This window comes from Eschscholzia californica, unplaced genomic scaffold, assembly GCF_041429995.1.
Source record: "Eschscholzia californica isolate CP2 unplaced genomic scaffold, dmEscCali1.0.p SCAF_1, whole genome shotgun sequence".
NCBI lineage: Eukaryota > Viridiplantae > Streptophyta > Magnoliopsida > Ranunculales > Papaveraceae > Eschscholzia > Eschscholzia californica.
In genome coordinates, this window is record NW_028238198.1 from 71,251,858 (window position 1) to 71,271,092 (window position 19,235).

The window sequence follows — 19,235 nt, forward strand, 5'->3', positions numbered from 1 at the left end:
AATGGCGATTAGAAATTCTAGGGTAGACCAGATGTAAGGGTGAAGATGAAAAGAATGAAAAATGCAAATAATCCTTGGTTGGAGTGGTAAGTGGTTTAGTCTTCCATCTTAGAGGTCAAGGGTTCGAGGCGCGCTGACAATTAAAAAAAAAATGAAAAATAACCAAAGATTCAAACTAAATAACTACCAAAGTAAAATACGATTCTTTCAACAAAAAAAAAAGTAAAATACGATTGACCAAAATCTCTAGGCATAGGACCTTAACTCAATTACATTCTTTTTTTTTTTTTTGTTGAACTAACTCAATTACATTCTCAAAAAAAAAAAAAAATTACATTTCACCCAAATTTTCTTCCCAAGCTCTAACGACCAACCGCTTGTAATACTTGTGAAAGAAAAAAGCGGGTAAAACAGATGATACAGTTACCCCTCACAGCTCAAATTAGTTATATGCCCTAATTTTCTCCCCAACGACCAACCGCTTAATACAGCAGTTATTGTCGGACAAATGTGTGGAATTCTTCTTCCTTGCCTCTCTGCCCATTACCAAATTCCCTCCCATCTCTCTCTCTCTCTCTTACTTTCTCTCTCTAAAAATTCAACCATTTTCCCTTCTTCTCTCTCTCTCTCTCTCTCTTTCTCTCTTCATCCTCCAATTTTCTCCTTCTTTTCTCTTTCTATTTCGATGATGACGAAAATCACAAGATATCGCTAATAATCGGGGGCTTCAGGAGCTCTCCATCGAGCTCTTTCTCGCCCTCTTCAGCTCCCGATTTCACTCAATTTTTTCACCTCTTTTCACATTTCAAACATCTTTTCCCGATTCATTTTTCAAGGTCGAATTTTTTTTCTGTAACTCCGATTATTTTTTTTCCCCCAAACCCTAAATTTCGTCCAAAGTTGCATTTTTTATTGTTCGAAATAGTTCGGGTTGGTGATTTTTTGACATTTGAGGCAGGCGTTTAATCGCAATTAATTTACTTGGAAATCAATCTTGTTAACCCTAATTTCAATTTCTTCATTGAAATTGGCGCCAAATTTATCATCCATAGAAGAGAAAATTAACCCTAAATGACGAAGATCTGAGGAGTAATTTAAAAAAAAAAAGAAAGAAAATGTATTCTTCTGGACTTGATTTGGGATCCTCAAGTGAGGAAATGGAAATCGCAGCTGAATTAAAAAGGGGAATTTCTCGTCAATTCTCAACTGGTTCATTAAGAAAAAGTGGTAAATATAGTTTTAAAAGACAATCTTCATTAGACCCAAGACGTAATACATCAAGATTCAGTTTTGGGAGACAATCTTCTTTGGATCCAAATCGAAGAAACTCGTTTCCTGATGAACTAGCTGTTCCTGAAAATCTTGATTCGACAATGCAGTTATTGTTCATGGCTTGTCAAGGTGATGTAAAAGGAGTGGAAGATTTGTTGGTAGAAGGTACTGATATTAATAGTATTGATTTAGATGGACGAACGGCTTTGCATATTGCTGCTTGTGAAGGTCATGTTGATGTTATTAAGTTATTGTTGAGTCGAAAAGCTAATATTGATGCTCGTGATCGTTGGGGGAGTACGGTACTTTCTCTTTCCGACTCTCTAGATCTCTTTCTTACTCTTTTATGTTCTATGCATCATAATGTTCATGATTAATTAGCATTGTCGCACGTTGGTGAGCATTAGAATTTGCGAAGTAGATAATCCTTTCTGTGCAAACCGGTTTTCAATGAGGATTAGGTCCAATGAGTTCTAACATGGTATCAGAGTTAATGTCCTAGGGATGTGTCGAGACATAGTAATCCTTTCTTTGCAAATTGGTTTTCGAGGAGGGTTAGGTCCCATTGGTTCTAACATGGTATCAGAGTTCATGTCTGAGGAATGGGTCGAGACTTAGTAACCTTAGCCTTGTGTGGAGGGGGAGTGTCGAGTGACTCTAGCCCTGGTTTTGAGGGGAGGTATTACTTATTAGCATTGTCCCACATTATCTGGCATTTAGTATTTGCAAATAAACCTTTTCTTATTAGTCGGTTTTGAAGGAGAGTTAGAGCCATTGGGCTCGTAAAACATAAAACTACTTGTGAAAATTATCTTAGAACAGAATTCCGTCTTTAAAAGTGGATTACCAGCTTGGACATCAGCCATTCATTCATCTCATCTTTGAATTTGTATTCTAAAACTTGATTTGGTTATAAGTCTTAGAGTTGTTTAATAGTTTGTCTCATTGATCTATATATCGAGAACTGAGAAGAATGTGTGCTCTGCTTCTGTCATAGATGTGGCTCGGTTATCGAGCTGGGGAAGAATTAATGTGTTCCAAAGCTTTCATTGGTCAAAAAGAATTCAAGCGGCTTTTAAACTCGCAAATCTTCTAGATTTGATATACCTTTAGGTCCGAAAGGCTAAAAATTGGTGTGTTCCATAGGGTTATTTGACTCAAATTACTCCCTTTACCGATATGGTGGTGTTTATGGATAGAAATGAATTATCAATCATTCCAAGATGCAGATTGTTCAATCGAATCGGTCATCATGTCGGTCAAATCATTGATTTTATCTTTGGGGAATGCCGACTAGATAGTTTGAGGATATTGCTTATAATGTTCTGTTGAATTCTTAGGATAACATAGTTCCCGTAATGTAAACTTTTTTATTTGTGGTTTTCGTTGTACTCTTTGTGCCTTCTTAGCACCTATTTAATATTTCAATTTATAAAGCATCTAGCTCTAATTAACTGTTGAAAATCTTTCAAATTTGACTATTTGTATAAGGAGCTTCCCCAAGTGACGAAGAAGTAGCTCCTGCTATTTTCCTTTGTTTTTCGTTTTCTTTCTTTGAGGTAGAACCCCATGTTTTATATTTTTATTTTTTGATCTATTATTGGGACGTCCATGCACCGGAAATACTAATATTGTGTGAATATTGGAAAGTAGCAATTACGTTGAATATACTCAACAATGTCAACATGATATTTGTACGTCATTACAATAATTTCTGAAGGAGTTTCTTCTCGTGATAGGCTGCAGCTGATGCCAAGTTCTATGGAAACTCAGAAATTTACAATATATTGAGGGCTCGAGGAGCCAAAGTTCCGGTAATACTTCAAACTTCTTTTTCATTTTTTTTGCTCTCCTAGAATGGAAGAGAATTTCTACTTGGCTTTTATTGTTAAATGTTTCTCATTACACCTTGCAGAAGTTCAGGAAAACACCAATGGCTGTTTCAAACCCTCGAGAAGTTCCTGAGTACGAGCTTAATCCATCAGAGCTTCAGCTACGGAAGGGTGATGGTATTTCAAAGGCACGATCCCATTTCCTTCAATATATAACATTATTTCGTTTGTTTCCTGTTTTTATCATAACTGAGTATATGAAATATTTAGAATTCAAGCATCGCCTTTAGCTACATGTGGAGATAGATTGAAGGCTTGTGTTTCTTTGCAGAATTCATATCAAGTAGCTAAATGGAATGGGACAAAGGTTGCTGTCAAGATACTTGATAAGGACGGCTACACTGATCCAGATGTAATGTATGTACTTAATATTTTCTTCTTTCTTATATTGGTTGTTCTGCACTTGTGCATCACACTTAAAAAAAGGCTCCCTCTCGGGCGCTAATGTTGTGTTCATACGTTCTCGATGCATAATTCTTATGGATTTAGCGGTGGTTTTGATTTTTAACTTTCCATTACTCCTGACTCTCTTAGAGAGCGTATTGGGTTTGTCATTTGAAACGGAGAAACATGAAAGACTTGTATCCCTATCTTGTTGAACCGTCCGGCTTCCGTCCAATAAGGACTACCCATGTCACTTTTCTTATTCAACATTTTGATTATTTGTTGTTTGCTTTTCAACATAGTTATGATATCAAGATGGTTTCTCTTAAAGTTGGTCCATTGATTATTTTACCAAATTTGCCTGTTATACACGACTGTTTATAGTATTTTCTTTTCTCATTGTGGCAGAAATGCTTTCAAACTAGAGTTGACACTGTTAGAGAAGGTGCGACATCCAAATGTGGTCCAGTTTGTTGGAGCCGTTACTCAAAACATGCCGATGATGATTGTTTCAGAGTATCATCCAAAAGTAACTAGTATTCTCTACTTCAAGTTGAAAAGTTCGCAGTCTGTTTTTTGTCTTTCCAAGTTCCAACTATTACGATATATTTACCAACTTTATTCTGCTGCCTCGTGTTTCTTTTCTGAAAGTTTTCTTATAGTCGCCAGTGCTTAGTTCAGCACTACCTCCTTTTTGGAGCTTCAGCAGCCTATTTACTTCAGAAAATACATGTGGATGTTCTGTTCCTTTGTATAAATTTCAATCTAATGATTCTAAAACTTGTAATAAATTTACAGGGTGATTTGGGAAGCTATCTCCAAAAGAAAGGGCGGTTATCGCCTTCAAAGGCGTTAAGATATGCTCTTGATATTGCCAGGTATTTCGAAAATTCGAAGTTCCATTATTATTTTCTTTTCTGGCTCATTTCGACTACTTCTTACTAATATGAACCTTCAACTTGTCCTTCAACTGTTGTTTCCTTTATTCAGGGGTATGAATTATCTTCATGAATGCAAACCCGATCCCATAATTCATTGCGATTTAAAGCCAAAGTAAGTCAATGAAGTGCATGGTGTTTAGTTTCCGTGAGAAAACGAAAAAAGTTCACTTGAAAGTTCACAATATATTTTGTATTATAGTGGGTGATGTACTGTTCTTTACTATTTAAAGTTTTTGGTAAGGTGCCAGAAAAATTTTGCTGGATAGTGGGGGTCAGTTGAAGGTAGCCGGATTTGGTTTGATAAAGTTATCAAAAATTTCACCCGACAAAGCAAAACTAGAAGAAAAAGGGATTCACCTTGATACTGCAAGTAAGTTACTATACAAACCTAACTGTCTACTACCCTGTGTTTTTGTTCCATAAAGACATGGATATTCATGCATATTGGTAGAGTCTCCTTAGAAACAAATTTGAAACCCAAGTTTACCTCTTGCTTTCAATAATCAGCGTAAAAGAGTTATGACGAAGAACAAACAATAAAAGAAACCAACAAATTAAAGCAAACAATCACAAAGAACACAAGAGCTTACGTGGTTCGGTTGGTGAGACCTAAACTACTGCGAACATCAGCGCGGTTTTCATTATGAATGAAGAACAAGATTACAGAGATTTCTGAACAGTTTTAGACTTTTGGTATCTATTACTCACTATTACCCTATCATTCAGCTGCCTCTATCTCTCTCCCAAAACTAAAAAAGAGGGTACGCCTTTTACATTGATAACAACCCTGTAAAAGACTAGGGCAAACATAATTGAATGGTCAGGCCAAATTTTTGGCAAACGGTTTCTCAGGCCGCAAACCAGGTTAGATATCAACTCATGTTCAAGGCACTTTCAGCAAATACAGTGCTGAAAATAGCAAATGAAGAGTGGGGAATGGATGCATGCAAATGAAACTTTGAACTCCATTGGTGATAACTTTATTTTTAATGAAAAGATCCGGTGCTTGAGGAATATATGACCATTTTGGTTAGTTATCCGAGTTTCCATCTGTTAAATTTTGAAAGTGATCATTGTTTGTTATATTGTTAGGTGTATACATGGCACCTGAGGTTTATAAAGATGAAATCTTCGATAGAAGTGTCGATGCATTCTCGTTCGGTCTCATTCTCTATGAGGTATGTTTCATTCCTCCCTTTTGTTTGTTTCTCATTAACATATCCAACTCATTTCGATTAAGTGGTCCAACGTCCAAACCTGTTTTGTTTCTTTCAATTAAAGACATTTCAACCGCAAATCTTCTATAAAAAGTTTAGCAGGTTTAACAAAACTTGTGGAGATTCAATAATGTATTCACTGAATCGTTATTGTTACTCACATTTTCAGATGATCGATGGAACACCACCTTTTCATACCAAGCCCCCAGAAGAAGCTTCTAAAATGATATGTTTGGAGGGACTGAGACCACCATTCAAGAACAAAAGAAGTTACCCACCAGATTTGAAGGAGTAAGTTTGTGATCGTTCTTTTAATAATTCTAATCCGTATATGATATATGTTGCTTTTTAAGTTTTTTGCACACTTTTTACTCTTTCGTGAAGTTACTACAAGTCTTTCTCTCCATAAGCATGTGTTTTTGAGCGAAAAATATGTCTAAATTTGAGAAGAATCGCTTTTGAATCAGATATTATTAGAGAGACAGATACATTCCATGACCCCTGTTATATAAGTAATCTGTATGTAAATAAAGTTCAGATTCAGACTCAGATCCGTAACAGGGAAAATAAAACGTGTTTGTTTTTAATTATTTGTCTGAATCTGACTTGTTTGAGTCAAAGTTTTTTAACCTGACTTGTTTTCTTCAGAGGCATAATAGTCATTTCAGGTTACTTTAGACAAACGAACTCTTAGTTCGGACCTTTTTTATGTCTTACTTAAATGGACCCAAAATTAGTAGTCACCCATTTAGACACACAAGCCAAGTAAAAAAATCAAACATTTCGAAATCTGCCTAGAGTTAATTTAGATACCGAGTCAGGTTTCATATCTGCAATTGAAAAAACAAGACCACCAAAGTCTGTCTCCACCGTACAAATTTCGCTATCAAGTGACGCATTTTTCTTTTCTTTTTGGAACTTGAGATTCTATTATCTTGACTAGATAGTTTCACCAACAAGTTCCTTCGGATGTTTAATTGCGAAAGTTACCTTCGTTAATTTGGTCTAGCTCATTTGTTGCTGTAAGTGAATCAAAATAATAATCTTACACTAATTATGCAGGTTGATTGAAGAATGTTGGGATGCAGAATCTGTAGTGAGACCAACATTTTCAGAGATAATCGTACGTTTGGACAGAATAGTTGCAAACTGTTCTAAGCATGGATGGTGGAAAGACACCTTTAAGCTCCCATGGTAATGCTTTCCTAACCAACATTTTTGTTTTTAATCTCCTTGCTTTGATTTTAGTCTCAGTTATATGTCACAAAGTTTCTTCGTTTTTCCTTTTCGGACTTCATTCTTGAATCCAACACACTGAAATTAAACGTCTAATTAAGAGCTATTTTAGACCAATCTCAAGCGTACACGTATTAAAAACTGAAATGAGGACTGAGGAATAAACACCGAACTTGATTGAAAAACCGTTTTATCTTCGAATGAGTCAAATTCAAATGAATTGAACTCAAAAGAGTCAGACTCAGATGAATTGGACTCAGAAGGGTCATATTCAGCAATGTAGGTGATTTGGACTCAGAATAGTCAGATTCAGGTGAATATGACTCCAGAAGAGTTAGATTCAGAGACAGCTGCATTAGTTAGATAAGTTAATCTTTGTGATTCAACTGTAGACTTTATTCTCGTAACGATAAATCCCTATTTGGTCAAATGGATGAACTTTTTTTTTTTCTTTCTTTCTTATAATCGCCTTCTTCAACATTAGTTATTTATCTGCAGGAAATGAGACGAGTTCGGTCAAAGTCAAAGATATGAAACATTTCGAAATGGGTAATCTTCCATAAATCATATACAGATTTTTTGAGTTATTCTATTGTTTTTGTTATAATATTTCGATTTATCGATTACAATAGATCACTGATACAATAAAAAAGGACCGAAATAAAACATAATCGGCCTTTTTGTTATTCGAAGAACATAAACAGTTCATTGACTATGTAAAATGTGTGAGAAATTTTAATTTTAGACCCTTTACTATCTATGGAACAATGAGATAATTATGCTTTCTATTATGATCAATCTTTGTTTAGATTGGGTTTTACTTCATCTGCCCAAGTTATAAAATGATAGATTTGAATTCAACATGCATCAAAATCTGAATCTGACTCAAATTTAAGTGAATTTGCCTGTTTTAAATTAGTTGGTCCATAATTTTATATCTTCAACCATATTATATCTTAAACAAGTTTCTTTTCAAATTTGAACCTTTCTAGCTGAAATTCATGTACTTGAACAAATATGTAAAAAAAAATCATATTTAACCAAAAAAAAAGTTATATAAAAGCTAATGAGTAAATTGGTTTAAAGACCTATTCTCCTAGTATTCTTGTTTAACCAAACAGATATCCTAGTACTTTTTTAGGATTAGGTTCATTTTTTGTAACCTCGTACGAGCGTACCAATAAATCTTTGTTAAAAAATCATTATGTCTTTTAAGTACAGACAGGAGATTGGAGTTGTTTTTGTTTAAAGAACATATGTAGTAATATTTTTTTAAATAAATATTTTGAATACTCTCGAACAATCCAATACTTTACAATGATCCCTCACTCTTTTATTTATCGATAAATAAGAACAGAAGTATCTTCGAGTATAAGAAAAAAATGATTTTTAACATCTAAAATCTTTTTACAAATTCATTTTCTTATTAGTTTTGTTTCCTTACTTTTAAAATTAAAAATCAAGTAGGTTAAGGACCACATTTTGATGACTTCATTGCTTACATTTTTTTTTTTTTTTTTTTTTTTTTTTTTTTGTTGAATGGGACTTCATTGCTTACATAGTTGTCTTCTTATTTTGTGGATTTTCTTTCAAAGGTTGAAATTATAGATCAAAATATGAGATGACAAAAGCATCACTCATGGGATATGAAGTCCAAAACAATATCTTTATGTTTTTATTTGAAACTAGTTGCTAGCTAGCTACTAGCTAGACAGTAACAAGCCATTAGAGTGACATATTAAGAATATTACTTTTAATAGACACCTAATTTTGTCATTCACAATAAGTTAATAATACCTCCAATGATTCCTATGTATAACTTTTTTTTTTTTTTTTTTTGTGGAAATATTCCTGAGTATAACTGTGGTCTAAAGTTCTTTTTTTTTTTGTTGAAAGAGTGGTCTAAAGTTTATCCAAGCTCATATCGTTACTAAACTTTTAGTTTTTCTCTTACAAATCTTTTAGCACTTCTTTCTCTTCTCATAGATAGTCATTAATCAGTCTTGCATGGCTATTTTACTACTTCACTTGGTATTAGCCTTGCATCTTTAGAGGTCAAGTTTAGAGCTCGTCAAATAGTGGTTTTTTTCATCCCTCTCCTGTTAATCGGTGACCAAACCCTAGGTTCAAACATCTCTTCTATCTCTATTGAACACAACTTAAACCTTGGATCTTCATCTACCATCTTTCATTACTGCACCAAGAATGCTTTTAACGCCAGAGATCAAATTATGTTTATTTGGATCCACCGATTAACCTTGTGGCTCATGAGTTCGTATCGATTGTCTTATAAGAGGTTTAATATTAGTATTAATTTATCTTTCGACCCAAGAAGACACTACGATTCACATAGTTATGTCCATCTTTATATCCCACCTTTTGTTTCTCATCTCTCAGCTCAATCTCTGTCGATTACTTGTGTGTTTGATTTACGAATAGGTTTAACTACTTATCCAAATTCCTTAACATGTTCACTTCCACCCCTTTTCGCAATTCATTTGCGAACATTTGTCGGGTCAGCAAGGTATTTATACTCGGGCTATAACAGCGATCCCATTTAGCAGGTGTCTGATCAGATTCTACTTTGTGGAACTCGAGCGGATATGGTCTCTGTATATGGAGAATACTGGTGGGATATCTCGGAATCTTCATTTGGTTCCACCTTACAAACATCCTCGTTTCGTTCTGAAACTTTGGGTGTCTGTTTAATCCATCTTCAATGTTGCAGGAAGTTCGGTACTAGTTTCATCTTTCAATCAACCGGAAGGACTCTCAAGACCAAATTACATTTCATCATCTTGAAGAGTTGCCAGGCTCATAAGCTACAGAATGAAGGAAGCTCCACTAATCGAAGTGATATTGTGCAATTCCTCAATTCTGTAATTTTGTTGTTTTACTTTGTTTACTGTTATGTTTGTTTTTCTAATTTAGATCTTGTAATAGACTCTTAAGTTTAATGCATTTCCTTTCAACAAAAAAAAAGAGTGGTCTAAAGTCGTACCTTAAAAAGTACCCGCACAGGCTACCGTGATCCAAAGACTTACTAAACTCACATTTTGTGTTAGGAAAAACATATTTCACAATTGCAGTCGTTCTAAAATTTGGTTTAAAACCTTCTTAGTAAACATTAATTTAGGCGAAAAATTCAACTGATATTATCCAATTTTGTTGAAAGACTGATGTTACGCAGTTGACAATGCTTCTTTAGAATACCATCACAAAATGGCTCAAAAAATAGATATTTTTTTGTTGCAAAGTTTTTTCTTGTCGAAAGCATAAAAATAGATGAAGATTACCTTGATTTATTCTGTTGAAATCATCGTTCTTCAAGCATTCATTTCATTATATCGTTTTTTATACTTTCATGCGGTTTTTCTGTAGGAGCCCGATTAAGGCAAAGCAACCAAATCCAAAATGTTCCTAGTTTCAATTGTATGGGGCTACGATGATGAGATTTCGATGAATGACCAGTTCTAGAAGTAATTTATTGGCAAAACATTCACACTAAAACTTTTTAGTCTGTTCGTATTTTCATTTTAGTCTTTTGTTATTACTAATATACTATCATCACCCTAAGAAAAAATAATCAATACCATGCTTCCGCCAAAAGGCCTAGATATTTTGTTATTGTCTAATGGGAAAACAAAAGTAAATATCTAATCACCCCCTAAAAGAAAATAGTATCTCATACTAATGGCAATAGTTCATCCAAATTTGTTATTCAAACTTTCATGTATATCAAAGATTTTACTCCCATTAGAAAGATACAGTTATCATTGAGATTTGAGAGTACCGACACTCCTATAATCTCAGAACTTCCATATAATTTACATTTTTCAAATGGACAACTCGATTTTTACATAAAAGAATATCTGAAAAGAAAACTTCATACAGACAGTAATTCAAGTTGGATTTTCACCATATCCATTAAGATAACACCCATCAAGATCGAGAACACATGAGTCAAATCTGAACTCCTACTCGAATTTTGACTAAATCTTCACAAATTCTGTTCATTTATTTCTTTTTTTGTCATTAACTCTAAAACCCATTACAATGAACATGACTCCCACCAACAAGAAATCTCATTCAAGATGGATTTCACTTACACTCAGAATCTATCACCTTCACATATTGTTACAATCTATTCACAGCCGACTAGCCAAACAAGTGTAGGAGAGATTCTTTGCTTTTTTTCCTTTTTGAGGAAATGATTAGACAAGTCAAAGACCCAAATGCAACTTGAATGAGTTAATTCCTATATGGCCCCCTACTTTGTGACCAGCTTCCTTTATGGCTCCCAAATTTTTGTAAATTCAAATATGGCCCCCTATTTTCATGGAAATGTCATAACTACCCTTCCCATTAATATATTTTCAAAATAAAATTAAAAACAAAAACTTAAATTCCACCTCACTTCCCTCTCCACCACTCATCTCTCTCCACGTCACCTATCTCTCCAACTCACCTTTCTCTCTCTCCAAGTCAGCACTCCCATGACTTCAAACTTTAAAAAAAAAAAAAAAAAAAAAATTTTCACTCACCTCTCTCTCTCTCTCCAAGTCTGCTGAAGGTCGCCGGCCGGAAAAATTTCCGGCCGGCGACCTTCAAACTAAAAAAAAAAAAAAAATTTTTTTTTTCACTCATCTCTCTCTCTCTCTAAAGATTCCGGCGAAGGGGGTTTCCCTTCGCCGGAATCTGGTCTGTTAAAGTCATGAATACTATGTATTAAGTCCAAAGAATGTCGTTAGCAGAATCCACAAAGGGGGTTTCCGGTTGAAAGGAGAGAGAGAAAATCGTCGCAGGTCTCTCTCTCTCTCTTCTCAAAAAACCGATCACTCAGTTAGCAGAATCCACAAAGTTCCTTCCTGGTCGCGCGAAACCCTAGTTTTCGAAAAAAAAATGTCGTTAGGAATGATATACATGAAACGACTTCTTACCCGCTCCAATCTTCTCTTACGAACAATTTCTACTATAGCTTCTCAAAGCCCTTTCTCTGGGAACTATATCAAACATCAAAATCAACAAAACCAGCAAACTTTATCACAGCAACAAGATTATGAACGACAACCACAGCAAGATCCCCACAAGTTAATGAAAGAAGATCCAATTCAGGTATGCTCTGATTTATGGTTCAGAACCTTCTCTGATCACAGTAAAAAACCCTTCTCTAATCTCACTGGATTCCTTAAGAAGTTTGATTTATGGATATTAGCTTATCAACGTTCATGTGAAGAAGAATCTGGTTCTTCAACAGACCAGATTCCGGCGAAGGGAAACCCCCTTCGCCGGAATCTTTAGAGAGAGAGAGAGAGATGAGTGAAAAAAAAAAAAAAAAAAATTAGTTTGAAGGTCGCCGGCCGGAAAATTTTCCGGCCGGCGACCTTCATGAAGTGCTGACTTGGAGAGAGAGAGAGGTGAGTGAAAAAAAAAAAAAATTTTTTTTTTTTTTAAGTTTGAAGTCATGAGAGTGCTGACTTGGAGAGAGAGAGAGGTGAGTTGGAGAGATAGGTGACGTGGAGAGAGGTGAGTTGGAGAGATAGGTGACGTGGAGAGAGATGAGTGGTGGAGAGGGAAGTGAGGTGGAATTTAAGTTTTTGTTTTTAATTTTATTTTGAAAATATATTAATGGGAAGGGTGGTTATGACATTTCCATGAAAATAGGGGGCCATATTTGAATTTACAAAAATTTGGGGGTCATAAAGGAAGCTGGTCACAAAGTAGGGGGCCATATAGGAATTAACTCAACTTGAATCGAACCAACTTTGTCTATACTTGAACTCACCACTTTCTCTCTCTACCACATGTCAAGAATTTATTGGCCCATCCTTCCACTTTTAGTTTTTATTTTTTTTTTGTTGAGAGTTCCACTTTTAGTTTGGTCGGCTATTCCAAATTTTGTAACTATCCCTCCCCCATTACTACTTACTTGTCCCGCCACAGACAAATCCTCTCTCTCTCTATCTCTATATCTCACTTGTTTTTATGGTTCGATGTATTTCAACTCTCTCTCTCTAGAAATTAGTTACGTTCACTTGTCCCGAAATGTCTTGAAATGTCTCTGGAACATTTTGTCTCTGAGTGTCCTCCAATATCCTGAACCACTACCCCCCTAAATCTTCACAAATTCTGTTCATTTATTTCTTTTTTTGTCATGAACTCTAAAACCCAGTTTAAAAAAAAAAAAAACTCTAAAACCCATTACAATGAACATGACTCCCGTCTCCCACCAACATGAAATCTCATTCAAGATGGATTCCACTTCCACTGAAAATATCTATGACTTTGGCATATGGTTACAATCTATTAACAGCCAACTAGCCAAACAAGTGTAGGAGAGATTCTTTGCTTTTTTTCCTTTTTGAGGAAATGATTAGACAAGTCAAAGACCCAAATGCAACTTGAATCGAACCAACTTTGTCTATACTTGAACTCACCACTTTCTCTCTCTACCACATGTCAAGAATTCATTGGCCCATCCTTCCACTTTTAGTTTGGTCGGCTATTCCAAATTTTGTAACTACACCTCCCCCATTACTACTTACTTGTCCCGCCACAGACAAACCCTCTCTCTCTCTATCTCTATATCTCACTTGTTTTTATGGTTTGATGTATTTCAACTCTCTCTCTCTCTCTAGAAATTAGTTACGTTCATTGCTTCATCATAAGTAGTCCTCGAATTTAACAGAAGAAATACGATACTTTGATTAGTTCTTATTCTAATCGAGGTTAGTTCATCGACTATTCAACTTTGTTGTAATTCCGTAAAAAGCGATTTCACTTTGGATTTGATCTTGTATCGGAACTTTCTCTTTAGTGATATTTAATCGTTTTATATAGATTTTAAGTACTTTTTTGCGCGTTCTTTTATCTACAGATTATTAAATTGGGCAGTTAATTTTGATTCATGAAATTTAGGATGAATAGCTTCTGAATTACTTCTTTTCAGTTCTTTCTTTAGGTTTTCATTGAAGCTTGAACAATATCTCTATTTCTTGTGAAAATTTCAAATGCTGAATCTATACTGTTAGTACATATGCTAAATCGTTTTAGGTATTTGTTGAATTGTGCTTGTGTGTGTGTGTGTGGGCGTGTTCGTTTTGGCATGTGAATTAGGGCAGAATTCTAGTATTAAACTATGAATATAATTGCATTTTAAACCCTTTCTCTGACCTAATAGATGTAGATGAGGCATCTGGGTGTTCTATTTTAGTATAAATGAAAGTTGTTGGTTTGTGTGGGTTTTTATATATTTTACTATCTTTTGTTGAAAAGTTGGGATTTATTTAAAAGTTGAAGTCTTGATCTTGTTTTCTTTCCTCCATTATAAGATTCTGACCATCCATGTGGAAGATGAATTAGCACAAAAAGTAATTCATCTTTTCTCCGTGAATACCTTTTACCATTCTCTTTATTTCTTCTCCTGTGACGAGGTTCGACCTTTTATTCTAGCCCCCACCCTTTGAAATTTCAGATGAATGTTTTAGTATTGTTTTAACAAAATTTGCACTTTTTCAAGTTTGGGTTATAATTTTGCCGAATTTTGATCAATTCGACTCTTCTATATCGATACTTTAGTGTTGCTTTCATTTCCTTGTTGCTGTTAAAGACTTAGAGGTGACCATTGGAATGAGCCTAACGAAATAGGGCTTTTTCGCTTTTCTTATCATGAAGGCAAGGAAAAACCCACAAAAGTTCCTTCCTCTAACTTGAACCTCAAGTTACTGTTAACTAGAGGAGAGTTATTAGTCTTGAAATTTTTTATGCTTTTCCTGTTTCCTTCTATCAAGTTTTCCAATTTGTACCTTTTGTTCGTCTCTTAATTTAGATATAAAGTGTGCAAATTCAGTTCTTGCATCCAAGCTTCATCTCTCAGATTATCTAGAGATAACGTGTCTGCAGTTTTAGTCTGTCTTCTTTCTGTTTTCTTTCAGCATTTTATTATAAATTTAGAGCTCTAACTGCAGTCACTTTGGCGCTTAAGATTTGAGCTTATGTTCATAATTTTGTCTTAGTTTCGATACCTGCTGATATTTGAGTTTCTCTCCATTTACAGGCAACACTGAAATTGATCGATCATTGAGTAAACAATAACAATTGATGGCACAGTCAGAGGTTGATTCTTCCTTGGTGTCTTGTGGATCTACAGGCGAGTTCTTCAACTGTTGTTTTAACCTATATATAAGAGAAAGAAACCCTACCTTTGTACTAACTGTAGGCAATGTCTCCTCCTCTATAGGTGATAATGGTAGCATCCCAAAGCCACCTCCTCTCCCGCGGTCAACCTGTTTTAGGTCCAAAGGGCTTGTCAATTCTAGTTATGTCCCAAAAGAAACAAAAGATACTTGGGACAAAATTTTCGTTGAAGGAAATGGAGCTAATGTTCATATTTTAACCGACGAAGGAATTACCATTTTGGCTCATTCAAGCATTATTGTGAGTCATAAATTTTCTTCTACCCTTTTTTAATTTTGAAAAAAAATAAATGATTAGAAAATTTCTGATAGAGTCACGTTTAGAGAAGTGATTCATGATTCTAGTCTAATTGGTATTACTTAGTTTTAAGTTCTCTCACGAACTCTCGAGTTGTATCATTCTAATATGAAATAAGATTAGTGAAAATGTTTAGACTTTTTTTCAAGTTTCATTAGCAACGTCTGAAACTGAAAAGAGGTGTTTCCTTTTGCCTTTCTTTAATTATATAGAACTATGTTATCTTCACAAGGACTCTTTAATTGATTTTTTCTCTCCCCTGTCTTAGTTTGTCTAGACTTAGATTTATCGAGTAAAGTCATTGAATTTGAACCATAAGAAACAGCAGTATGTATACAGCATCTTAGAGACAGGTAAGTTGATTTTAGTTGTGATTTATTTCTTTTATGTGTGCAGGGTACTACATCTTCTGTGCTAGAGAACCTTTTGAAGGAAGCAAAGGTCAAAGATGGTTTCCGATGTATAAAAATCTCAGGAGTACCCTCTGAAGCTGTTCGGGCCTTTATTCGCTTCCTCTACTCTTCCAGGTGGATAGTTCATCTTTTATATCTTCCTTTTATCGAACCACTACTCTTTCCTACTTTGTACAGAATTTCTTACAAATGATCACGTTGGTTTACGTAAGATGGTAATATTTTGATTTTTTTAGTTGCAGTTATGAGAAGGATGAGATGAAGAAGTATGTCCTTCACTTATTGGTTTTATCTCACTGCTACTCAGTGCCACCTCTTAAAAGAGTTTGCACGCACCAACTGGAGCAGACTTTGCTGACCACGGAAAATGTAATTGATGTCCTTCAACTGGCGAGGTTGTGTGATGCACCTCGTCTCTCCTTCATATGTATCCGCATGATTGTGAAGGACTTCAAGGCGATTTCTGCAACTGAAGGATGGAAAGTGATGAAGAATGTCAATCCTTCCCTTGAGCAAGAACTTCTGGAGTCCGTTGTGGAAGCAGACTCTGTAAGTTTTAGACACAATGTTAAACAACACCTTTCTCTACAAGCTCAAGCATGTAGAGGGAGAGAGATTCATATTTATATTTATGCAAATAGGGAGACGGGTTGAGCCCAGTCTTGCGACAAGCTCAAAGTTGTATAGAGGGAGTTGTTTATTTTATATTTATGCAGATGGATGTGGGGAATGTGCCAGTAATCCCTACTTTTGTTTTACGCTAATATTTTACATGTCTGGTGTCGTTTGATAATCAAAACTTACAAATCATGCTTTTATGCTTTTTCGGTGTCCGTGCAGAAAAAGCAGAACCAGATAAAGAAGATTGAAGAGAAGAAGATGTACCTACAACTGAACGAGGCCATGGAAGCTCTGTTACATATATGCAGAGATGGGTGTAGGACAATTGGTCCCCGTGACAAGATGCTGAAAGGAACTCAAGCTGCTTGCAGCTTCCCAGCTTGCAAAGGACTCGAATCACTTGTTCGACATTTCTCCATTTGCAAGACTCGTGTCCCTGGAGGTTGTGTTCACTGCAAGCGTATGTGGCAACTTCTCGAGTTGCATTCTCGCATGTGCAACGACCCTGATTCCTGCAAGGTTCCTCTTTGTAGGTATGAAAACAATTTTTACCTATTTGATTGCAGAAACATATTCATTATAATATGATTTTTGAACGAAGGAGGAAATCTATATTAGAATTGTAGGACTAGTGAAACCAATCATTATAAATGAAATAAAAGCGAATTAAAGACTATTCTTTTCTATTGGAAACTAGACTTTATTTCCTTAAATTACATATATTGCCTACCTTGTTTAAACTCCAGTCGAGAGTAACGTCCTAAGTTCGGCTCCATCTTTATCTTCTTGTATCCATGCCTTTCTCATAATTAGGGAGTTATATCCCGTTGTTTAAACTCGGAAATGAAGTCTGAGTTGAGGTCTGACTTGACTTTGAGCCTGTTTCCGGACTCGCTTTAGTTATGTATACTTTTAGTTTGTAAAAGATAAAAATCTGAATCAGTTGAATATACTATTTTATCGTCAAACAAGTTAGATGCAGGTAAGTGACATCCTGACGAATTGGATCTAAATGTCAATAAACCAGCTTTCAGCTTCTTATTACTGATATAGCATTGTTTTACTTTTACTGATTTTTACTCCTTACAATGTGGTGATAGTTAGTTCTTGTTAAATTACCAATCAAAAGGTATATATAGTTGTTCTTAAGTATCTCTTTTCTAAGTAAATCGTTCCTTAAGGGTCGGCCACTCCCCTAAAGGGCGACCATCGGCATCATATTGTAGATGAGTGTTTAGTCTTGCTACAGATAAGTTTGTAATCGAAAAAAACGAGCTAACATCACTTTATTTCTTATGTGTTTTGATTATATTAGGCATTTCAAGGAGAAAGTTCAACAACATAACAAGAAGGACGACACGAAATGGAAGATTTTGGTGAGCAAGGTGATTGCTGCTAAGCCTCGGTAACCCGACGTGCTGCTATAACCGTTCTTCGTCACTTAAGAAAAGAAAATTGATGACGGATTTTTATGTCATCAAGGTCTCCATAGTGAAGGCTTAGGTAAAATAAAAATTATATAAGTGTAACAAAAAGAAAAGAAATGATGGTTAGTTTTACTCATCAATGTCTATGTATATTCTCTCAAATATATATAATATTGTTGTGAAGAAAAGTTTAATAGATAAAAAAAGTCCCAAGAGAACATCTTTATATGAAATGAAAGGAAGTTTTATCAATACAAACTTCTATTGTCTCTAATTGGCATCCCATGTTTCTTATAGATTGTCTATACTTACATGATTGTCCTGCTGGAAATACCTAAAATCCAATTATAAATTAGGGGTCGGATTGAATCAAAGTTAACAAAGTGGGTTCCTCTTGTATGCACTAGGTCTTAAGAGGACATTTTTTAGATGCGTAATTTTTTAGATGTCTGCGTATTTTTTTAACAGTCCAAGCTCTTTTTATAGCCGTGGTTTAACGATGATATTGTATTTGAGAGCAAAAATCACAAGTCTAATATCAAGGTTTTTTCCTGCTTACTACAAAAACCAGAGCGTATTGCAAATAACTAATAGGGTTTTTTCTTAAAGAAAACCAATAAACATGATAAAAATGGAATAATAATAAAGAATATAATGTCTATTTTTTGTTAGTTCATTTAAAAATATAAACACCAAAAAAGGTATCAAAAAACAGATGTAAGGAGAGAATGTTTTTCCACATTTGGTGGAATTTTGTCAAAATTCCAACAGACTCATCAATGGCATTCTAAATTCCAAATACATTTTTGATTTACTTTACTTTTTTTAAGATCAAGTTGATTATTAATTCCCCAACAAAGCCATGCCACAGGCAAAGCGAGCTTCGCTTCCGTCCCAGGTGAGAGGACACTAACAGTCGAGTCTTTCTTTAAGAATTAGGAATGTTTAACAATGGGAAGTGATAGAATGACTTAAAAATTGGTACTTAGAGGGTGACATATTTCCTCATTTAGAAACAAAAACAGTTCCCACCGTGGTCAAACTTTGAAAAAACCTTGTCTTTTAGTGATTCCACATCAGCTGCGCATTAAAATACCCAAAAAACTGGGCAGTGTAGCGTCTCCCTAACAATAATTACACAAAAAAATTTATGTTAACAAGTCAAATTGATTAACAAAAAAACTGCGATTAAAAATAATATCTTTGTTGTCAAAATAGATTAAAAATGTTCCCTTAAATTCACCAGTGTGCTTAATATCACAAAAAATTCTTTCGAAAGTTCAATGAAGTTCAATCTAGTTCTCTGTTTGAGTAGATTTCGTACTGATTTAGATTCTTC

At 34.9% G+C, this 19,235-nt stretch overlaps 2 protein-coding genes across 10 annotated transcripts; both read left to right on the forward strand.

Annotated features, from left to right (window-relative positions):
• Positions 1 to 364: 364 nt before the first annotated feature.
• On the forward strand, positions 365 to 7,700 carry LOC147568819 (integrin-linked protein kinase 1-like). The gene is made up of 12 exons (XM_086655200.1): positions 365 to 1,574; positions 3,012 to 3,086; positions 3,188 to 3,292; positions 3,436 to 3,521; positions 3,957 to 4,077; positions 4,347 to 4,426; positions 4,539 to 4,601; positions 4,738 to 4,859; positions 5,582 to 5,667; positions 5,876 to 5,997; positions 6,769 to 6,905; positions 7,441 to 7,700. The coding sequence occupies exons 1-11, from the start codon at positions 1,116 to 1,118 to the stop codon at positions 6,902 to 6,904; spliced, it is 1,455 nt and encodes a 484-aa protein (XP_086511326.1). The 5' UTR covers positions 365 to 1,115; the 3' UTR covers position 6,905; positions 7,441 to 7,700.
• Positions 7,701 to 13,458: 5,758 nt separating this feature from the next.
• BT3 (BTB and TAZ domain protein 3) lies at positions 13,459 to 18,170 on the forward strand. 9 transcript variants are annotated; one of them, XM_086655204.1, is made up of 7 exons: positions 13,459 to 13,670; positions 14,999 to 15,091; positions 15,182 to 15,378; positions 15,832 to 15,962; positions 16,085 to 16,397; positions 16,689 to 17,002; positions 17,785 to 18,170. In XM_086655204.1, the coding sequence occupies exons 2-7, from the start codon at positions 15,043 to 15,045 to the stop codon at positions 17,876 to 17,878; spliced, it is 1,098 nt and encodes a 365-aa protein (XP_086511330.1). In that variant the 5' UTR covers positions 13,459 to 13,670; positions 14,999 to 15,042; the 3' UTR covers positions 17,879 to 18,170. The 9 variants fall into 9 exon arrangements, with proteins under 9 accessions (XP_086511330.1, XP_086511333.1, XP_086511329.1 ...); XM_086655207.1 differs by having other exon boundaries at positions 13,486 to 13,670; positions 16,091 to 16,397; XM_086655203.1 differs by having other exon boundaries at positions 13,521 to 13,670; positions 14,999 to 15,378; positions 16,091 to 16,397; ... (1 more) ...; positions 16,861 to 17,002; positions 17,785 to 18,013.
• Positions 18,171 to 19,235: the final 1,065 nt, after the last annotated feature.